The 20,131-nt window shown below is 35.7% G+C and overlaps 2 protein-coding genes across 2 annotated transcripts in view; one reads left to right on the top strand and one right to left on the bottom strand.

Annotated features, from left to right (window-relative positions):
* LOC109081198 (astrotactin-2-like) overlaps positions 1–20,131 on the top strand; it is a 418,824-nt gene that overhangs the window by 318,007 nt on the left and 80,686 nt on the right. Inside the window, 1 exon segment of the mRNA XM_042723440.1 lies at positions 12,726–12,988. Within this exon segment, the coding sequence (XP_042579374.1) occupies positions 12,726–12,988 (263 nt within the window).
* LOC109056155 (E3 ubiquitin-protein ligase TRIM32-like) lies at positions 5,147–9,265 on the bottom strand. The gene is made up of 2 exons (XM_019073381.2): positions 9,080–9,265; positions 5,147–7,457 (listed from the first exon to the last, which is right to left on the bottom strand). The coding sequence occupies exon 2, from the start codon at positions 7,450–7,452 to the stop codon at positions 5,467–5,469; it is 1,986 nt and encodes a 661-aa protein (XP_018928926.1). The 5' UTR covers positions 7,453–7,457; positions 9,080–9,265; the 3' UTR covers positions 5,147–5,466.

Here is a 20,131-nt window from a genome sequence, read left to right as displayed (position 1 = left end):
AAATAAAAAATAAAAACACATAAACTGATCTAAACTTTATGATGACTATAGTTATGTACTGATTAAACAATATTGGGATTTTAAATATGCCTCTTCACAAACATGCTTTTTTTTTTTTTTTTTTTACATGTTTACACTGCTCTGAATTTACTTTTGAACATGATTAAAAGTGTCCAACATTTAGTAATGGATTATTAGAATTTTATTTTGATTTCTTCAGTAACACTGAGGCAAAGTTCTTTAATATAGTTTCAATCGGGAAAATGCTAAATTGATGTGAATGACCATGGTGAAGTCAAAAAAATAAATAAAAATAATAATAATTATGGCCATTTTCAGATGTTGTTTTTATTGCACACAATTGGTGATGAACAATACAAACACAAATTTTGGACTCAGATCTTCTGCCATTGAAACCTGACAAATGCACAATAGTTTGAGGAAATTATCAATGTTTAGGACCTTTGACCATAAAGCATATTAGATCATGTTAAAAAGTTACTTGTGCAACAAGTCATGAACAAGTGACATCAAATTATACTTTGATACAATCAATCACAAATGGGAGAAAAAATAAAAATAAAAATCACCCATAAAGGTCTTTTTATTGTTGGTCATTGTGTACAGAAGGACAAAAATATATCTTGCATTGTGGATCAAGCTTTGTGCATTTGCTACAAGTAAAATTAAGTAACAAAACACATAGGCCTCATTATTCATATGTTGCTTTGTGCATCCAAAATAATGATGATGCTTACCAGATCTCATAATAGCAATGATTCCTCTAGCTATTTTTCAACCATGCCGAGCTGGTAACATCAAGTTGTTTGAGATGATTGCATACTTCTGTGTTTACTGAAAAATATACATGTATTGATACTTGAAATTAATTAGAAATCAGTTTTTTAATGACTACACAAAGCAAGATGATGGCGATATGTACTGGTAAAAACATATTGAAAATATTATTTCTATAAATTTTATTACATACAGTACAGACCAAAAGTTTGGAAACATTACTATTTTTAATGTTTTTGAAAGAAGTTTCTTCTGCTCATAAGCCTGCATTTATTTGATCAAAAATACAGAAAAAAAAATGTAATATTGTGATATATTATTACAATTTAAAATAATTGTTTTTAAATTTATTATACTTTAAATTATCATTTATTTCTGTGATGCAAAGCTGAATTTTTTAGGATCATTATCACATGATCCTTTAGAAATCATTCTAATATGATGATTCATTATCAAAGTTGGAAACAGTTCTGCTGCTTAATATATTTTTTTCAGAACATGTGATACTTTTTTAGGATACTTTGATGAATAAAAAGTAAAAAAAAAAAAAATAAAAAGTAAAAAAAGAAGCTATGTTTTTAAAATATAAATATTTTGTAATAACAATATACACTACTGGTCAGTAATTTTTTTTTCTTTCTTTTTTTTTAAATAAAATCAATACTTTTATTCAGCAAGGATGTGTTAAATTGATTAAAAGTGATAGTAAAGAAAATATATTATTAGAATATATATTATTAGAATTTTTTTTTTTATTTTATTTTGAATAAATGCAGTTCTTTTTTAACCTTTTATTCATCAAATATATTAGACAGCAGAACTGTTTCCAACACTCATAATAAATCAGAATATTAGAATGATTTCTAAATGATCATGTGATAGACTGGATGTTACATGTGACACTGAAGGCTGGAGTAATGATGCTGAAAATTCAGCTTTGCATCACAGGAATAAATTATATATATATATATTTTTAAAAGTATATTCAAATAGAAAACTATTATTTTAAGTTGTAATAATATTTCACAATATTACTGTTTTTTCTGTATTTTTGATCAAATAAATGCAGGCTTGATGAGCAGAAGAAACTTCTTTCAAAAACATTAAAAATAGTAATGTTTCCAAACTTTTGGTCTGTACTGTATATGACATTAATAAGAGGCATTAAAAGGATGAACACAATTCCTAACAAGCCAAAACTACATTACAAAAGGCCATAGATGAACCTCTGGAAAACAGCCAAAACAAAGGATAAATTGTCAGAAAGAGGTGAATAAAAGGTGTTTGTTACATTATTTACATTTTCAATGTGTCTTTACTCTTGCATTTCAACAGAATTTGTGCGACTAAACTTTTATTATTATTATTTTTTTTTTCTTTAAGTTTAAAGCTAGATTAATTTAATTATTTAATTCTGCCTGCTGTGTAAAGGCATAAATTAAAGTGGTCTTTAAAAGTCCTAACATGGCCAGGCAACTCAATGGAAATCACGTTTCTTTTCTAATGGAATGACAGTGAACATTACTAGTATCTCTGGATCTATTGTGTAGGGAAAGTGCATTTGCTATAAGGCCAATGCAGGCTGTCTGCATGTGTTGGTAATGTACAAATGCATTTTTAAAACTTAATAATGCCAGAAACATACTTTTCACAAATGCACAGATGCAAATTCACAGTTAACACACTCCCAACTTGTGATATTTCACATGCAATCTTGTGTTGTTTGGCAATAACAAACCTCAATGCTCAAGACGGTGACATCTGTTACCTTCAAATGTATGTGCCATTTCACTTAAGTTCTAACATAATACACTATGTTATGATGTTGACAGTGACAGTAATTGAGTACCTAAATAAGAACACAGACCTGAAAGACGACCTTTACACTAGAATCCTCTATAATATCCTCTGCAAGCCAAAGAATGCAATGCACACTTGTGTTATGAATTGTGATTATAGGTTTCTGTTCTAATCTATTTGTGATTATTTTTATAGCATTAATCTGCTCCAGAACACATCTGAACCTACAGGGCCATATCATAACCAGAATTTTAAGACACAAAGTTCAATGCTATCTAAAGCTTTTAAGCAGGAGAGTTTTTAGGATCCAGCTCTTTGATACAAGGACACTTCAATGCAAAACATTATTTCATATATGATTTTAATATAGTATGTAAATTGCTGAGTCATTTCCCTGCTTCAGTTGAACTATCACAGTTACTCTGATGATAGGCTAGTAAATATCTCCTGAATTGAACATGCCTATGGTTCCTGCAACAGAGTAATGCTATCATAAACTGGAGTACACTATAAACCAATTCACAGTAAATAATTAACAATAACAGACAATTTGAGATTATTTAATTATCATCTCATCTTTTGTAGTAACAATTACTTAACATTTTTTCAAGCTTATTGCTCTTTAGTGTAACTGTATTTCAATATATGGAAGATTCATACTGTTACATAAATCAGAAGGTCCTTTACTGACACAAGTTTCAGGTATGAAGGGGCACTTTGATAGTAAGGGCATTAATGAACATGACACTCACAGAAGTGTTTTGAGTCAGCACGTTTCACATTTTCCACAGCAATCCTGTCAAATTAAGGAATATTCTGGGTTCAGTACGTTAAGCTCAATGGACAGTACTTGTGGCGCTGTTTATTACTACCAAAAATAGCCATCATTACTTTAAAGGAGTCATATGATGTTGCTAAAAAGAACATTATTTTGTGTATTTGGTGTAATAAAATGTGTTTATGCGGTTTAAGGTTCAAAAAACACATTATTGTCTCTCCTCTTTGCCCCACCATTCTGAAACGCGTCGTTTTTTACAAAGCTCATCGATCTGAAATGTGAGCCATGTTCTGATTGGCCGAATGCCTCAAACGTGTGATGGAAATGTTATGCCCCTTGCCATACTGTGATACCGGCGCGACAAGACAAAAACAATAAAACCAATTACAAAAGAGCCATTTGTTGCTGTGTGGACATAATTACGGATTATAATGACTTATACTGTCTTTTTGCGCATTGCATTGCGCCGCATTAACATAAAACCATGTCTGCATTTGTGATTGGAGAAATCTTCCCACATTGTGACGTAGACATGTGGGGGTGTGTTTAATCGAGGGTGTTTTAGGAGAGCATGGACGAGTCTAAACTTATTAAGAATATCTCTTTGGGTTTGAGACTTTAGTCTTTGCAACTTTAGCGATCTTATCTATTCACAAACAGCTTGTAACACTCCAAAGAGAAAGGAAAACTTGAAATCACGTCATATGACCCCTTTAAACAATGCAAAAGTCTGTGTCATAGCGAGGCATTTAGACAATAGAGGTGGATGGGGCCAATCTGCAAACGTTAAAACTTACGGTTTAAAAAGAAAATTAAGATGCAACAGATCATTAACAAGAATGTAGTGTTTAAGAAAAAAAAAAAGACAACACTTTCTAATAGGAATTTGCAGAATCTATCCCAAAGATCGGAATCCAGGCCAATTTAGGTGTTTTTTGTTTTTTTCTTAACTGACCTATATCTGCTATGCTAAGCCTGGTCTTTATTTTATGTTAGCTGCCATGCCGGTGTGATGCAGTAGGTGGCGGTATGCACCTTCCAGAAGGATTGCCAACTGACATTAAAAGGAAAAGAAAATGCTCGTATGTGCGTGAGGTGCAAGACCTAATGAGGTCTGTTTTAGCACCTCACACATATATTCGAGCTTCCGTGTTAAACATATTTGATGTGCATTTTAGTAACAAATCACTCAAAAGTCATTTATTTACCATTTAGCCTACTTCTAACTGTAAGCTCTCTGCGCATACCTGTATAAATTGGATTGATTTTAATAACTTCACAACTAGGCTATAATGTGCATCAAGTATGCATAAAGCACTAGGAAAATACAAGTATTGGATCGGGATTTGTATCGGCAGATACTCAATACTTAATGCTTCAGAGTGGAAGCATCCTTATTTTTTAACATCCCTTCTTTATCTTTCTAAGTTAGTTCCAATGTTAGTTTGTTGCCATGAAAACAAAATGCCTAAATTGACTGTAACAATGCAGCTAAAATAAAATTTTTAACATAAGGATGTAAGTGGTTTTATAAAATCCGAAGCTTCACATTTCTGCTCTTAAATTCTCCAAAATTGGCCCCATTTTCATAGTAATTGCCTCACCATAACCTTTATTTTTGTGTTCTTTATTTTGGAGTCTTTTTGTTAATACTGTATCAACATTATGCAACAAATGTTCCTGATTGAGCTTGTACTGAAACAAGAATATAACTTAAATATCATTTATACAGCAACTACAAAGAAGATTTTCTCAGTAACTCAGTCTTAGTCTCCATCTCAATCTTTAATGCCTGTACAGCAGCACAGAAAAAACAGAAATAACATATGAGAACTGACTTGCACACATAAGAACAACATTGTCAGTTATTGCCATCAGTTGTGCTATATTTCGAAATCCATTTACCCAAAGCATCCATAATAATACCCATAAGCCATCATTCAGTTGCTCCAGTGGTGAATGGTTGCAGCTTAGCTGCCTCATCCCGGCCACTGCAAGCCACAGGTCAGAAATCACTGAGAAGCAAACACATTTGTAATGAAGCCACTGAATTAAAGTGACTAGTCTTATAAATTATCCACACAGCAGTCTTAACATGTAGAGGAACGTCTCCTTTGTAAGTAAGTGTAGACCTTCACACAGTGGTCCCAGCAATCTAAGACGAGCAGTTGCCCCTTTTGGGTAACAGCTACCCCTACAGGGCAGGTTAGGCCCTCCTGAATGAGAATGTTATAGCCGCCTTCTTTAGGAAACTGCAGTATCTCCTTACGGCCACTGTCTGTCACGATCAGGTCCCCGTTGGAGTCAACACACATGCCAGTGATGCATCGAAAGTCCTCGGCCTCTGAAAAGAAGTGACTGAGTTGCTTTCCCAGCTGGCCATCCATTCCCACCGAGCCGATTGAGAAACCCCCCTCAAGGTGGTGTTCATTGTGTCTATTCTCGATGTTTAGACCCAAGCCCTGTGTGAAGTAGACTGTACCTGAGGAGTCACAAGTTACAAATTTGGGCCTGACAGCCGAACATAAGCGGTTGTAATTCACAACCCCTACATTACGATCCACAGCCAGGCACCACAGCTTTCCCCCCTCGACATCTGACACGACAAACTGGCCCGAAGGCATGGCTGCGATTCCCCATGGCTTGATGAGCTGGTTCTTGTGACAAGCAATGCAGTGACCATCGGTGGTGTAAACCTTCACAGAGTTGTCATAGTTATCGGTGACACCGATGAGGCCCTGAGCAGTGATTGCAATGGAGAGCGGGATGAGATTGGGCAGGTCAGCACCTAGGAAACTCAAGACAAAGTTGTCGATGCTGCTCGGGTTACGCCGTATCTCCTTTTGGAAGCCCTTGCGGTTGAAGATCTGGATACGGTAGTTCCCTCGGTCGGCCACGAGCACCTCGCCCTGCTGCGTGACACAAATGCTTACGGGTAAGTTGAACATGCCCGGCAGATTGCCCTTGCAGCCCATCTTTTTCACAAACTGACATAGTTGCCCACCAGAAGCTCCTGGAGAGGGTCCACCTCCGTCAACAGACTTGGACTTGAAGCTGCTGGGAGAAGCGCAAACAGCCTCTTCGACTGCCATTTCCATGTCAATATCATGGTAAATGTCCAAAGGGGTGGCAAGGGAAGTGGCAAAATTAAGTCTGTCTTCTTCCTCGGCATTGACAGTACAGGGTTTTGTGGTCAGTTGCCCAACGTCCAAGGGTTTTGAGCACTCCATTTTAACAAATTCAGGTTCTTGCAGTCTCAGAATGACAGGCAGATTGGTTTTTAAGTCCAACTCTTCTTCTTCATTGTTGCTCCCTTCCTCCAGAAGAGCAATATCCGTCTGCTTGATCATCATGGTTAGATAGTCACATCTAGACACTACCTGCACTTCAGCGATATTGAGCTGGTACGTTTGCTCCTCCAGAATTTGGGCATTGAGTTTTTCTATTTCGGACAAGGAGGTGGCGAAAGCACGGCGCGAACGGCCTAGTTCCTCCTGGAGCCGCAACTCAGCCTTGGCGTATTCCTGCTGTACAGCCTTGTACTTCAGTCTGAGTGATTTTGTCACGTTGTCGATAGCTGCCTTCTTCTTCTGAATGTTTCCCACTGACCCCCGCAAGTTAGAAAGCTTACCGCTGATGTCTTTCCGCCGCTGTTCGGCGGCCACGCGAATGGCCTGCACGACATGACCCTGACGCTGGTGACCCTCGTTTTTACAAATATCACACAACACGATGCTGCAGTCACTGCAGTACTGCCGGGGTAGGCGATTTTTACAAGACTTGCACATGAGACCCATAGTAGAGCCAAATGAACTTGCACAGTCGATGATCTTCAACACGGTGAGATTGTCAGCCAGCTGGGAAATACTGCTCATACGAGACACCTTGCTGCAGAAGGGACAGCGCACGCCATTTATCGTACTGGCGAGGAGTTTCTCAAGGCACTGACGACACACAGAATGACCACACTGCAGCAGTTTGGGTCGAAGCTGATCCTGGTTGTAGGTCTCCAGACAAATGGGACATTCCAGCACCTCCCGAACCAAATCTGGATCTAAAGATGTTGGTGTGGCCATGGTGCCTACAGGGGAGGAGAGAAGTCATGTATGTGTTTGATGTGTTAAGTCCTAAAACTAAAAAAAAAAAAAAAAAAAAAACAGCACATTTGTTATTGGCCGAAATTGTGAAAAGGCCTTTTTTGCAGATTACTTATAATGTGCATCAAAAATGCAAGTGCACATGGTCCATTGTTATTTCCCCACTCATATATATTGAAAGATTTTTGTGGCCAGAGGTTAAACGCATTTCACCTGATTGGTGGTGATATGCAGATTTAAAGGAGATGCAAGGTGGAACTGAAAAAATTAAGATATGTTAGTAATGTAAAATATTATACACAGAAGAAGAACATGATGTTTTGTTAGCAGTATAACAAAACAAAACATTGAGTCCACTGTACTATTTCCAGGTACAGTGTGGACATTAAGAGATCAAAAATCACTTTCTAGTTTCAAGTTCTTGTTGAAAATGCAAGCTGTTGTTTTGTCACTTCATATATATAGCTGTGGCCTAATGGTTAGAGATTTGGACATGTAACCCGAAGGTTGCAAGTTCGAGTCTCTGTGCTGGCAGGAGTTGTAGGTGGGAGGGAGTGAATGAACAGCGCTCTCTTCCACCCTCAATACCCATGGCTGAAGGCACTGAACCCCCAGTTGCTCCCCGGGCGCTGGATATATAGCTGCTGTGTGTGTGCACTTGAATGGGTTAAATGCAGAGCACCAATTCCGAGTATGGGTTACCATACTTGGGAAATGTCACGACTTTCATATATATATATATATATATATATATATATATACATATATATATATATAGCCAAATAAAATTGCTCTTACGCAAAATTACAAAATAAAGTTAATTATTCTTTAAAATAATAGTGCTCCTGTAGCTCAAGTGGTAGAGCGTTGCGTTACAAAGTGCAAGGTTGGGGGTTCGCTTCCCCGGGAACACGATAGGTAAAAATTGATAGCCTGAATGCACTGTAAGTCGCTTTGGATAAAAGCGTCTGCTAAATGCATAAATTTAATTTAATTTAATTTTTAAAATGGATATTAGTACAGCCCAGAAAAGAAAACCATGGGAAAATATCACGTCATTATAAAAGCAGTCTGATGGTATACATTAATGCTGATCCTGTATGAAGTGGCTTTCCTACCACACCTACTGATGCATTTTAACCTCATGATCACACACAAAAATGCTATGGCATTTATGAACTTCGAACTATTTAAATAAAAAGAAACAAACAAACAAAAACAGCAGCAACAGCCCGTCTTGTGTTTGTTTTAGCCAGATGCTAACTACAAACTCACCATCATGTTTTTGGATCACGCATTGGCATGTCTTGTATCAGTTCAATGTATTGTATTATGTGGGGCTGTATTATTTACAGCCCCACTAATGCAGCTCATCATATATGCAGCTGATCATACAGTCTGATTATATGTTGTTATATATCTAATCAGCTGATTTACAGGCCCATAGCTTCAAAACACTGTGATCTGAGCAACGTCATTCTTATCTAAAGCATGCACGGCATCCAAAATGAAAGCACGGTCATGTGCATGCTATTAAAAAATAAAAAAATAAAAATATAAACACGCATGCATGTTTACTTCTATTGGTTGTTACATGATTTCCTACCTTCAGTTCAACAGTAGCTTTTCCTTGATGTGACGAGGCGCGCGTCTCTCGTGCCAGCGGGTGCGCGCGACACTGCGGAGGTGACGTCATAACGGCGAGTGATTATTTTGTGAATCCCGCCCCTGGTGAGATTTCGTTGGCTGCGGCGGAAGCGGCTGCGTTCCGTGTCTGTTCACTGATGTGCGCTGGAACGAATCAGACGAGCGGCCGCTTGTTGTCATGTGTGATGCGCAAGCTATTTCAGTGGCACGTGTTAGACAACTCAGCATGGGTGGATCCGGTGGATCCGAAACACATGAGAACCCCCGCGAATAATCTCTGTACTATTAAGAAGTGTTACAAATTTAAACATGATCACAAAAATGGTTCGCAAATATTTATTGTTGAAATAAATAATCTTGGACTGAGAGTTTAAATAAAACGTATTATATTATATTATATTATATTATATTATATTATATTATATTATATTATATTATATTATATTATAGCAAGAAATAGTCAGAGGATGACAATGATTTTACGAAAGACTTAAAATGAAAATAGAGAAAATATATATTTAGATGTGTCTTAAAATGTTTGAATTGTGCTTTATTACAATTTCCAATAGATACATGGAAGAAGGGAAATTAATTGCATGTATAATCATGTTCACTATTCACATTTCAATATAGAATGTAACTGCAGTGTAATAATTTACCGCTAGATGGAAGCAGATCTCTGTCTGAAAGTATCCCCCTGTTAAAACTTTCAATATTAAATAGCGGTACTTCAACAATAAAGAGTGATGACTATTATTATTTGCACAAAGTTTATGATATTTTGAATGGTAACAGATTATATGCATCTTATCAATAAGGTTTTGCAAATATGGTCCTGTCATTTCAAAACAAAAGGGAAGAATGGGAAGAAACCTAAGTAATTAAACAATGCGTTTGCAGAGGTGTCTGATTATTAGAACAATCAAGTAGTAGTAAATTATGCATTTTATAGTCAAATTTTATAATTTATCAATCAAACAGTCGAAATAATTAGACTACTTTTCAGCTGTATTCTCAGTTTATATAAATATCACTTAAGACATCTCTTAATTATTGAAACAGCCTATATTATTAAGCATCCAGTCATCCATCCACCAGATGGTGTAGCCTATATGAAAACTGAAACAGTGGAAAAAGACCATCCACTTTGAAATGAAGAACTGAGAATTGTTTTCCCTCTCAAAACTATACTTGGTTGAATTAATGTCACTTACAATTAAGGGGTTGTAAACTTTTTTTTATTATTATTTATTCTTATTTAATTTAATTTTAATTATTGATTGATTGATTGATTGATTGATTATTATTATTTATTTATTTATTTATTTATTTATTTATTTTGCCGAGTCATATAGTGCATTGTTCGTGGCCATAATGAACATCGTTAGACATGAAAACGTGCACTTCACTATTAAAAAAAATTAAATAAATTAATAATAATAATAATAATAAAAGTACTATCAAAATAAATACAATTGTAGGCTAAATTGATAAGTAAATACTCAATATTTTATAATCATAACTTTAATATTTTTCAGTAAAACTAAAAGGTGTTATTACCTTAATCAATGAATAGCCTAGTTTGATTGCACCGTTTATTGTAGGCATATGCATGGGAGATGTAGTTCATTCTGTCAGTTAAGATTTTATTTACCCGGTCTTGTCTTTTTCGAGAATTAAAGGCAGGTGGCATAGGTTAAACAATAAATAAATAAATAAATAGGTTAAAACTCACACCAGCATAGAGGGTGAACACACGAACATTTCTACTGCCAGATGTTTTCCCTTTTGCCTGCTGGAGAAACATTTCGAACGGCGCTGCTTCATCTCAAAATGATTAAGCGCGCTGCAGGAAATGAATAATTTAAAAAGCATAGTGTAGGCTGGTACCAATTAGGCTACTCTAGCCGTGTCATTTTCTCTTTCGCTGTGTCCTCTATGTGTGGTGAGAACAGCGCAAACACCGACGGGCTCTGGTTGGCACCTCCCCGTGTTGTTGCAGACACAACGGCTTCGGACTGTTTGCTCTTCCTCCTCCTCTTCCTCAAAGTGTTTGCCTGTCATGCTAAAATCCAGCATAATGACTCATGCGATCGCCGGACGGGAATGCTCACGGAAATCGGCTGTGGAGCGCAGAGAAACAGCCGTTATTGTTCAGAGTCGCACATCTGTTTAGCCATCACACGGACGTCTCAGCACTCAATTAATATCCTTCCTCACGTAATCGCATTGTTTTGCGTCTGCCAAGGGTTCTGTGCACGAACACTGCAAACCAACATAAAAAAAAAAAATCAACCCGTGTGTATTCATAGCAGACACAATTCATCACCTTCTGAATCTATTTCCTTATAGCTGTCTGACATGTGGAACCACACAAACCCTTGTGAAAAAGTATGCTTCAGCGCTCTTTAGGCTAACTAGCTACTTATTGAAATAATATAGGCCTACTTTAAAAGAATATAGGCTACTTAAGTGCAAACTGAATGTAATGTTTTTAGACACTTAATTGCGTTAATTTCAATTAAATTAAAATGATTATAGTTTATGTTTATATTAAAATGCAATTAACGGAGCTTTGCAATTTCTGAAGTTGCAATTTAATAGGCTACGTGTAAAATATTTTAACTTTAGATATAATATCAAACACACTTAAGTAAAAATTATAATAAAGTATGTTAGTCAACACATCAAAACAAGTGTACTTCTTTAATGACAAAATATTCTTAAAACAATGATTCATAGTAAATCTTTTAATTTGACATTATTACAACGCAATCTTTATAAAAGTGTACTTAAGTGTGTTATGAGACAGTCATGAATGTGTCTTTAAATATAAATAAATGTGTGGCTTTTTATTTCATCGTTATATCATCTACTAGTCTTTTTCTTTTTTTTGTTTTAAATATACTTTAAAATTTGAAGCAGGCCCAGATTGCAAGCGCTCATTCAATTTGAAGTGAAGTGCCACTTCAAAAGAAGTGCCCTTCTTGTGGGTATAGACAATGGTATCATTAAAATGAACACCAATAGAATAATTAAAATAAATAAAATTCAAAAAATAATGAAACGAATAAATAAATAAGGGTCAATGACGTGATGCTTATTTTATTTACCATAAATGCTTGTCAGTGTATTCATTACTTTAATCATATTTCAAAGACAATAGAGGTAATCATGAAATTATGCATAAAGATGTACTTAAGTCTACATAAGTTTATTCTGTATAAGTACCTTTTTTGTTTGCTAAAGTATACTTTTTTCACATACATTCAAGGTGAAAGTAAAATATTCATAGTTTCAGAAACAAAAAGTAAAACTTTTGTTGAAATTGGTATAAGTCTTTCAAAACTGTTTGAAACCAACATGAATAGAAGATTTCCAATAACTACATTTTTCGTATTCATCATCTCTCTTAATCACAATTTTCACACCCTTTTCATAAATGTATAAAAGTAACCCTCCTGGTTCAGTTCCTGTGTTGATAAGCTCATTCCTATTAATAACTTTGCTTAGTTCTGATCCAGAACCGGACATGATGTGAGTCACAAATCTCTGTTATAAGACATGGTGTTCCAATGATGTCATTCTGTCTCTCACCTTCACAGAAGTCACAGACCAGGGTGGCCGTCGGGACTTGAAAGCGATGCCGTTCATCAGTTACCTGTCGGGCCTGCTGAAGACGCAACTGCTGTCTGATGACCTGGTGGCTGGTGTGGAGATCCGGTGCCAGGAGAAGGGCAGCTGCCCAGCCGCCTGTCACCTGTGCAGACAAGCAGGCCGTGAGACGCCCAGCCCGACGCCAGTCCTCTTGGAAGTCAGCCGCATCGTGCCCCTGTACAGCCTGGTGCAGGATAATGTTACTAAAGAGGTAAATGAGGTTTTGGAGTCTTTTAAAGAAAGGTTCACGCAAGAATCGAAAAGTGTTTTCCAGTCTGTTAGTTTTGAATTCTAACTTTGAATTCTGAAGTCTCTTAAGAAAAATGTATACAGTAAAAACAGTAATATTTAGATTTTTTTATTTTTATTTTTTATAATTTAAAAGGACAATGTTATATTTTATTATATGTTAAAATGCAATTTATTCCTGTGATCAAAGCTGAATTTTCAGCATCATTATTCAGTGTCACATGATCCTTCAGAAATCATTCTAATTATGCTGATTTGCTGAAACAACTAAAGCTCTTTTGTAATCTTATAAATGTCTTTACTGTCACTATTGATCAATTTATTATACTAAAATTATTGAATGGTAATGTATGCACTATAAACCCAAAAACTAATGCACTGACCTGAAGATTATATGGAAATGTTGTAATTATCAGGGAATTTGAAGAAGAAAGTTTCAAAGAAAGTATGAAATATTTTACAGGAAATGTCTAGACGCTTTCACTATAAACTAACTATTAATTATGTATTTTTGTGTCGATAAACTCCTAATTTGCTGCTTATTATTAGATAGCAAGGTAGTTGCAATATATATCAATATATGATCTTGAATCAACATGACATTTGATCCTTAAATTCATTTGAATTAGAGCTGAATTATGTATAAAAAGGTTTGTTCAGCTTACATGTGGAAGGTATAAACATGAAGTCCACAGATATTGTTTCTTGTTGGATGTTGGCAGTGGATTCAGTCTCCTTTCGAGTAAATAAGTGACGTATTCTGCTGCTCCAGATGTGCCAGAAGATGGCAGGAGTGATTTTCATTATGATCAAGCAAGGTTTGCCTTTCTGAAAGGATGTTACGAACTGAACTTAGAGAAAATGCAAAAACATGAACAATCATATACTAATATAGTAATAGAAGAATAATAACAATGTTAACAATCTTTAAACCAGCGTTTCTTGGCTGAACTGCGTGATTATAAAATCTCCTCTGTCCTTAAATGAGGAGATTGCATTAGTAGCTGCTGCACCTTCTGAGTCATCGGTGTAATGAGGATATTAAATTTAGTTTTGGAGCAGATTTGCGAGAGCTTTCTTTTCTGCATCATCCCTCGTACTGTTGACGTCTTGAAAGGCAAGATGCCATTAACCAGTGTCTGTTGTTCAGCAGTGTCAAGAGACTCGAGAGTGACTCACTTACCAAATGGCCTGCTTTGGCCCGGTGTGTACCTGACGGACAAGAGCTCTGGGGATCCGACCTGCTCCATAACACTGAATCCCCCAGCAGGCAGCTAAGCTACCTGCATATGTGTGTGTTTGTGGATCTTGCTAATAACAGGAGCGTCAACAATGACGAAAGGCTCTCAATCGATAGCAGACGGTCCCTAGCGGGGATCTGTCGATTGGTAAACAAACAGGAGAGAAAAACGCAGCCGTGTCGACTGGGAAGGGCTCAGACTAGAGCGTATAGCATGCTCAGAAGATACTGCGAGATTATGAGGATGATATTGATGTCATCGACTCTGGGGACGAGCCAAGACTCCTTGTGGTCACAGCCTCCTGTCAATTAGTGTAACAGACACAAAAGACCTACAGAGACAATGCTGTCATCTTCACCTGAACCCAAAACGACGCCTCTTCCAACAGAGATGAGAGCGCTTCATGATTAGGACATTATGGAGAAGAAGTCAATGAGCTGGAATAACTTTGGTCCATTGAGAACCGAACATTGATTTTCCTGTGTAATCCATCCTCTTTTTTTAGTAGTCTCACTAGTTTTATAAAGCAAGTTTTAACATCAGCTTTAATATAATACAGTTTGTTTTGATGCAACCATCAAAACTTTACATCAGTCATTTTGCATTGGGAAAATAAGTTTATGAGTTTTGAGAATGTATTTTAACCTTACTTATTTTCCATACCCTGCTGATTTTGATGCAGCCGTCAGAAGGTTTAAGGAATTAAGTGACAGCAAAAAGAGCAGTACAATGCATACAGTGTTTTGTGTCCTTTTTTACCTAAATGAGGTTATTTGTCAGTCTCTTTCTAATGGAAATATGGTTATGATATGAAATTATCTGTCCATTTCCTTAAAAACACTGTACCGGAAAACAAGTCTGCAAAGGATAAAAAGTGAAATTCCCAGAGCTTCTCATGTGACAGTTTTGATCCTGTTTTCATCATGGTTCCCCCCTTCGCAATCCAGCTACACACGCTTGCACATACACACTCATACACTGTTCTTTATATATTTGTGCATGTAGGAAACTCATCAGTCATTTTAAGATTAAGGAGGAACTCTTTGGACACAGAGAAAATGAGGAAGAAATGTTCATTCCAGCCGTTTTCTCATACATCTGGCAGTACGTTTTTAATGCATCTCTAATCTGCAGTCAAACATAGCTTTAAAGTTGACATGAAATGGAAATTCATGTAATTTTTAATCAAAATGTCATAGCTGGGTTTTCCGGTTAAAACTTTGGACTTCTCTCTGGTGACATATATGCCAGGCGTCTTCAATAATTTAGTCTGCTTAAACCTATCGGTCCACAATAGACTGCAAGCTTGCAGACAGTGCAATGCTCAGTCTGCAAAATCCAATTAACAGCCTATGCATAGAACTGAATCCCGGACTACATTTTTTTTCTTATTCAATAAGCTGCCGCACTCAGATGTATGTAACAATGTAGAAGAAAAGGTCTGTCGCTACTTCCGTTTCATTGCAACTTTTTTCTGAACCATACTTTATGCAATAAACCGAATGCAGACACTTCTTGCTATACATACGGTTAATCTCCTGCATTTTTTGCAATTCGGAATATACTGCATCCTTAATTAATTTCTGACACAAGCATGTGTTGCATTCTCAGCATTGCCACAAGGGGCAGTAAAAAGTGTAAGCTCAAACATTAATCTCTGTGTACTGTTGTAAAGTACAGAATTTTACTGGTCTTAGTTATGCATGTTCAAGATTTTGCAGTACTCCGTTTTCAAGGTCAGATAATTGTGACATTTTCTCACAATTCAGACTTTCTTTTCTTACCGTTCTGAGTTTATGTATCACAATATGCACTTTTTATTGCAATTCTGAGCAATTAACTCACAATTCTGAGAAGAAAAGTTAGAATTGTAAGATATAAACTTGTAATACCTTTTTTATACTCGCAATAAAAAAAAAATAATAAAAAAACAATTGCAAGATATAATTTTCAGAATTCTGAAAAAAAGAAGCCATAATTCTGAGTTTATAGAATTGCAAAAAAAAAAAAAAAAAAAAAAAAAAAAAAAAAAAAGATTAAAACAATATACCTTTCTTTCTGTGATGGAATACAAAACAGAATTTTCAATATAAACTCAAAATTCTAAGGGAAAAAGTCAAAATTTTTATATCAGTTTATATCTTGCATTTCTGACCTTTTTTTTTTTGAGAAATTTGCAAGAAAGAAGTCTAAATTTTAAGATTAAAAAAAATAAAATAAATGCAATGATGTTTTTAATTTTTATCCTGTGGTAGAAACAAGCTTCATTCTTCATTGTAGAAAAATGTAGATTAAGATTTTGAAGATGATACATTTTTATCATTACATTTAACTCTGGTTAAAGTAATGAGATGTTACAGTATAATATCACTGATAGATATAAATGAGGTTATGATTACCTATCAATCTGAATCAATGGTGGCTTGTAAAACAAAGTATTTAGTCACTACAGTGAAACAGCAAAAGTTTTTCTTGTTCACAAACTGTCTGGCATCATACTAAGTCACACTGCCAAACACCTTGTATTTGCCCTCCAAGTTTTGCTGACAGTTTTGCTTAAAGTTCTGACTTTTTTGAGTCGCTCTGCAAAACTTCCTAAAAGCAATTCCCCGAAAATCAGCTCAACAGTGTTGGAGTGTTATATTTTGTGTGTGTTGAAGATAGCCTCCACTGTAATTGAGTATACAACTTATTATAGGAATAAAACTGCTCAGCTAGGGAATTGCCAAAGGTATGCCATGAATCCGATCATGGTACAATCTCCGCTTCCCAAAGAAGAAAATGATGGATACTGCCCTTACAGTTTGTATTTAACCCAATGCAATATGCTGACAGAAATCAATTTTCCAGGGAATGCTATAGCCATGGATTTTGCTAGCCATTTAAGTGGATAGAGAAAGCAAATCGAATCAGCTTATAGACACCCTTTAGCCAGTTTGCTGTTTTTCAATGATGCGCACTTTTATTTGCATTCTTTGTGTCCCCTTATGAACCCTGGATTCAATCGAAGCCATAGCTCTCTTCCTGGAAGATGGTAATAGGTGTTCCTAGAAACAGGGACATTTCCTTCACTACATTAGGCCAAATGTTCGGAATGACCTGTTTGCTGAGGTTTTGGGTCATCAGATGAATCAATTCCTCGGTCAGCTGGCTAATGTTTGCACATATCAGATGCTGATTGGGGACAGTAATAGGGTGAGCTCAGAGGAGTTACAACAGATAATAGCATTTATACGTCATGATTGCCCCGCGTATTGTCATTGAGAATGGGTTTCTCTGAGGTCTAGAGAGTTAAGAGGTTTTGTGGAACTCAGGGGTCATCAATGGTTTCAAAAAAAAAAAAAAAAAAAAAAAAAAGAAAGCAAACATGTGTCATAAACAGTTTCCCCAAAAGTGTATTTGTTTATGTTTATAGTGCACAACCCACTTCAAGTCTTCAGAAAGCTTGGTTTTGAATTTTGTAGGAGGCAATATTTATTAAAGTGAAATCAAAGAAAAGTATATGAGTAAATGTAATTAGTTACTGTACTTAAGTATCTTTTTTGCTACTTTGTAGTTTTACTGAGTATCAAAGATATTAGCAACTTCTGATTGACTACATTTTTGAAAGAAGAATATGAACTCTTTACTCCACTACATTTGTGATGAGTAATGCACTTACTCATTACAGTTTGCAGGGCAACTTTTTCTGCAACGTTTTATTTCTGCTACAAAAGTGATATCGCCATCTTCAGGCCATTGAATGTACTACATCTTATGTGGTTTACACTTACTCACTTCAACTTGTCAACAAGGCCACTTTATGCAATTGTGAGTGCATTAGAAGGTAGTTGTGAACCCATGTATAAGATAAGGACATAGCTGAGCTTTTTTTTTGAAGGATATTGGTTTACTTGTGCCCTTTTTGAGTATTTGAGCTTAACTGAGACTTCAGTGTTCTAAGATGTTTAAGAGGCTGTGTCTACCTTGATTTATTGCAATTTAGTACAATTTTGTGTTCAGTTTATTTTTTTGTTCAAGACTTTTTCTCAAGTTGTATTGGAATTGGACTTGTAAATTGTAATGGATTCATTTTCGCCGTAAGGTATCTGTACTTTTGGTTGACAGGTACTCTTTCCGGAAAAGTTTAAGTTCATGTTCAATACTTTAAAATTGGTTGCTTTAAAACAATCTGTTATATAAATAATAGGGATACGCCAATATATCGGCCAATAACTGGTATCAGCCTACAAAATCAATTATATCGGTTATCAGCCGATTGTTTAAAAACACCCAAAATCAGAGGCGATTTTATCCTGTCAATCAAAAGTTGGAGAAAAAAAAACGTGTCATACAGCAAGTTGCATGAAAAAAAAAAAAATGTTTCTTGTGTTGAATTTAGGGGTGTCCAAGTTAAAGAAATACTTACACATTAACGCTAGTGGAAGCTTAATTACAGTTAATTTTGTATGTTTGAATAAACCTGTCAAGAAGACAAGTTTTTTTTTTTTTTTCTATGAAAACTACTTAATGCAATCGAGTTGTATACATATGTGACCTGTATAACCATTGTACCCTATTTGAAAAAAAAAAAATATATATATATATATATATATATATATTATATTATATTATATTATATTATATTATATTATATTATATTATATTATATTATATTATTTATAACAATAAAGATAAAATTAAATAAAATGAGCTATGTTGTGATTATTAATATAGTAACAGTGCATCTGTAAGATATATTATTAATATAGTATCGGTGCATCTGTAAGATATATTGTTAAAATAGTATCGGTGCATCTGTATTAAATAAACGTGACGTGACTTGAGTGCTGAATTGCACAGCTTGTACAAACATATCCTTATCACTATGATCAGATTCTTTCTTAACTGCTGTTTTCTCACCATTGCTATTTTTGTTTGGTTTTTAATTGGTTTTTGAGAGGAAAGTGTGCAGCACATTTCGAAATATTCATGTCAACTTCATTTGCAGCAGCATGGGCAGTTTCAGGAAGTTCCTTAACAGTAAACTGCTTCTCAGGTATTTTAAACTTCTTTTTAGTGAATAACAAAAAATAACTTCCCTGCCAGTACATCAGGGTCTTTAGGGTTCCCTATCGTACACCCTTTCTGTCTGACCGCCGTTAGATCTCCCTTACACACACACACACACACACACACACACACACACACACACACACACACACACACACACACACACACACACACACACACAGACAGAGACATAAAAACACACGTCCCTAATTACCCTCCCTGTTTACTCAGTCAAAACTGGCTTAGGTTACTCTGCATACATAAACATAGCCATAATCGGTTTGTCTATTTTTCACATGTGCAGTTGAGCAGTCAAGCGTGCTTTTTCTAGGAAACCGCTGGTGGTAAATGTGTGTGCACGTTTGCGGCTCTCTGTTTGTCCATGAGTGGGGCTGCACTCATCAGCATTGATATTGCATGTTTTCTGATCATCTGTTTCCCATTTGCAGAAACTTTTTAAACCCTTTTCACAATTGCCAAATGCCACTCTAATGGGCATAGTTGTTAAACCTTCAATTTTCTTTCACATTCATAGCATTCGCTGGGAATGTATGATTCGACATGAAGAACAGCTCCTTCACATAGACTCTTGGATTCATAGCCAACACACACCCCAAAATGTGCCCTTCTTTCACCTCCACATACATTTTTAACTAGTTTTACATGCCACACTTCTGTGGGTTTGTCAGACTGTTTTTTGACATTGTTTTACTCCCCATGCCTTGTGTTTTTGTGGAAAAGCTTTCTCATTTAATCAATGGTTTCTCTCCAGAGGCCTTCCTTACTTAAGGGTTACTACCAGCATATACTGT

This window comes from Cyprinus carpio, chromosome B5 (assembly GCF_018340385.1).
Source record: "Cyprinus carpio isolate SPL01 chromosome B5, ASM1834038v1, whole genome shotgun sequence".
Classification (NCBI taxonomy): domain Eukaryota; kingdom Metazoa; phylum Chordata; class Actinopteri; order Cypriniformes; family Cyprinidae; genus Cyprinus; species Cyprinus carpio.
Note: the sequence above shows the minus strand (reverse complement) of the source record. Positions and strands in the feature narration are given on the sequence as shown.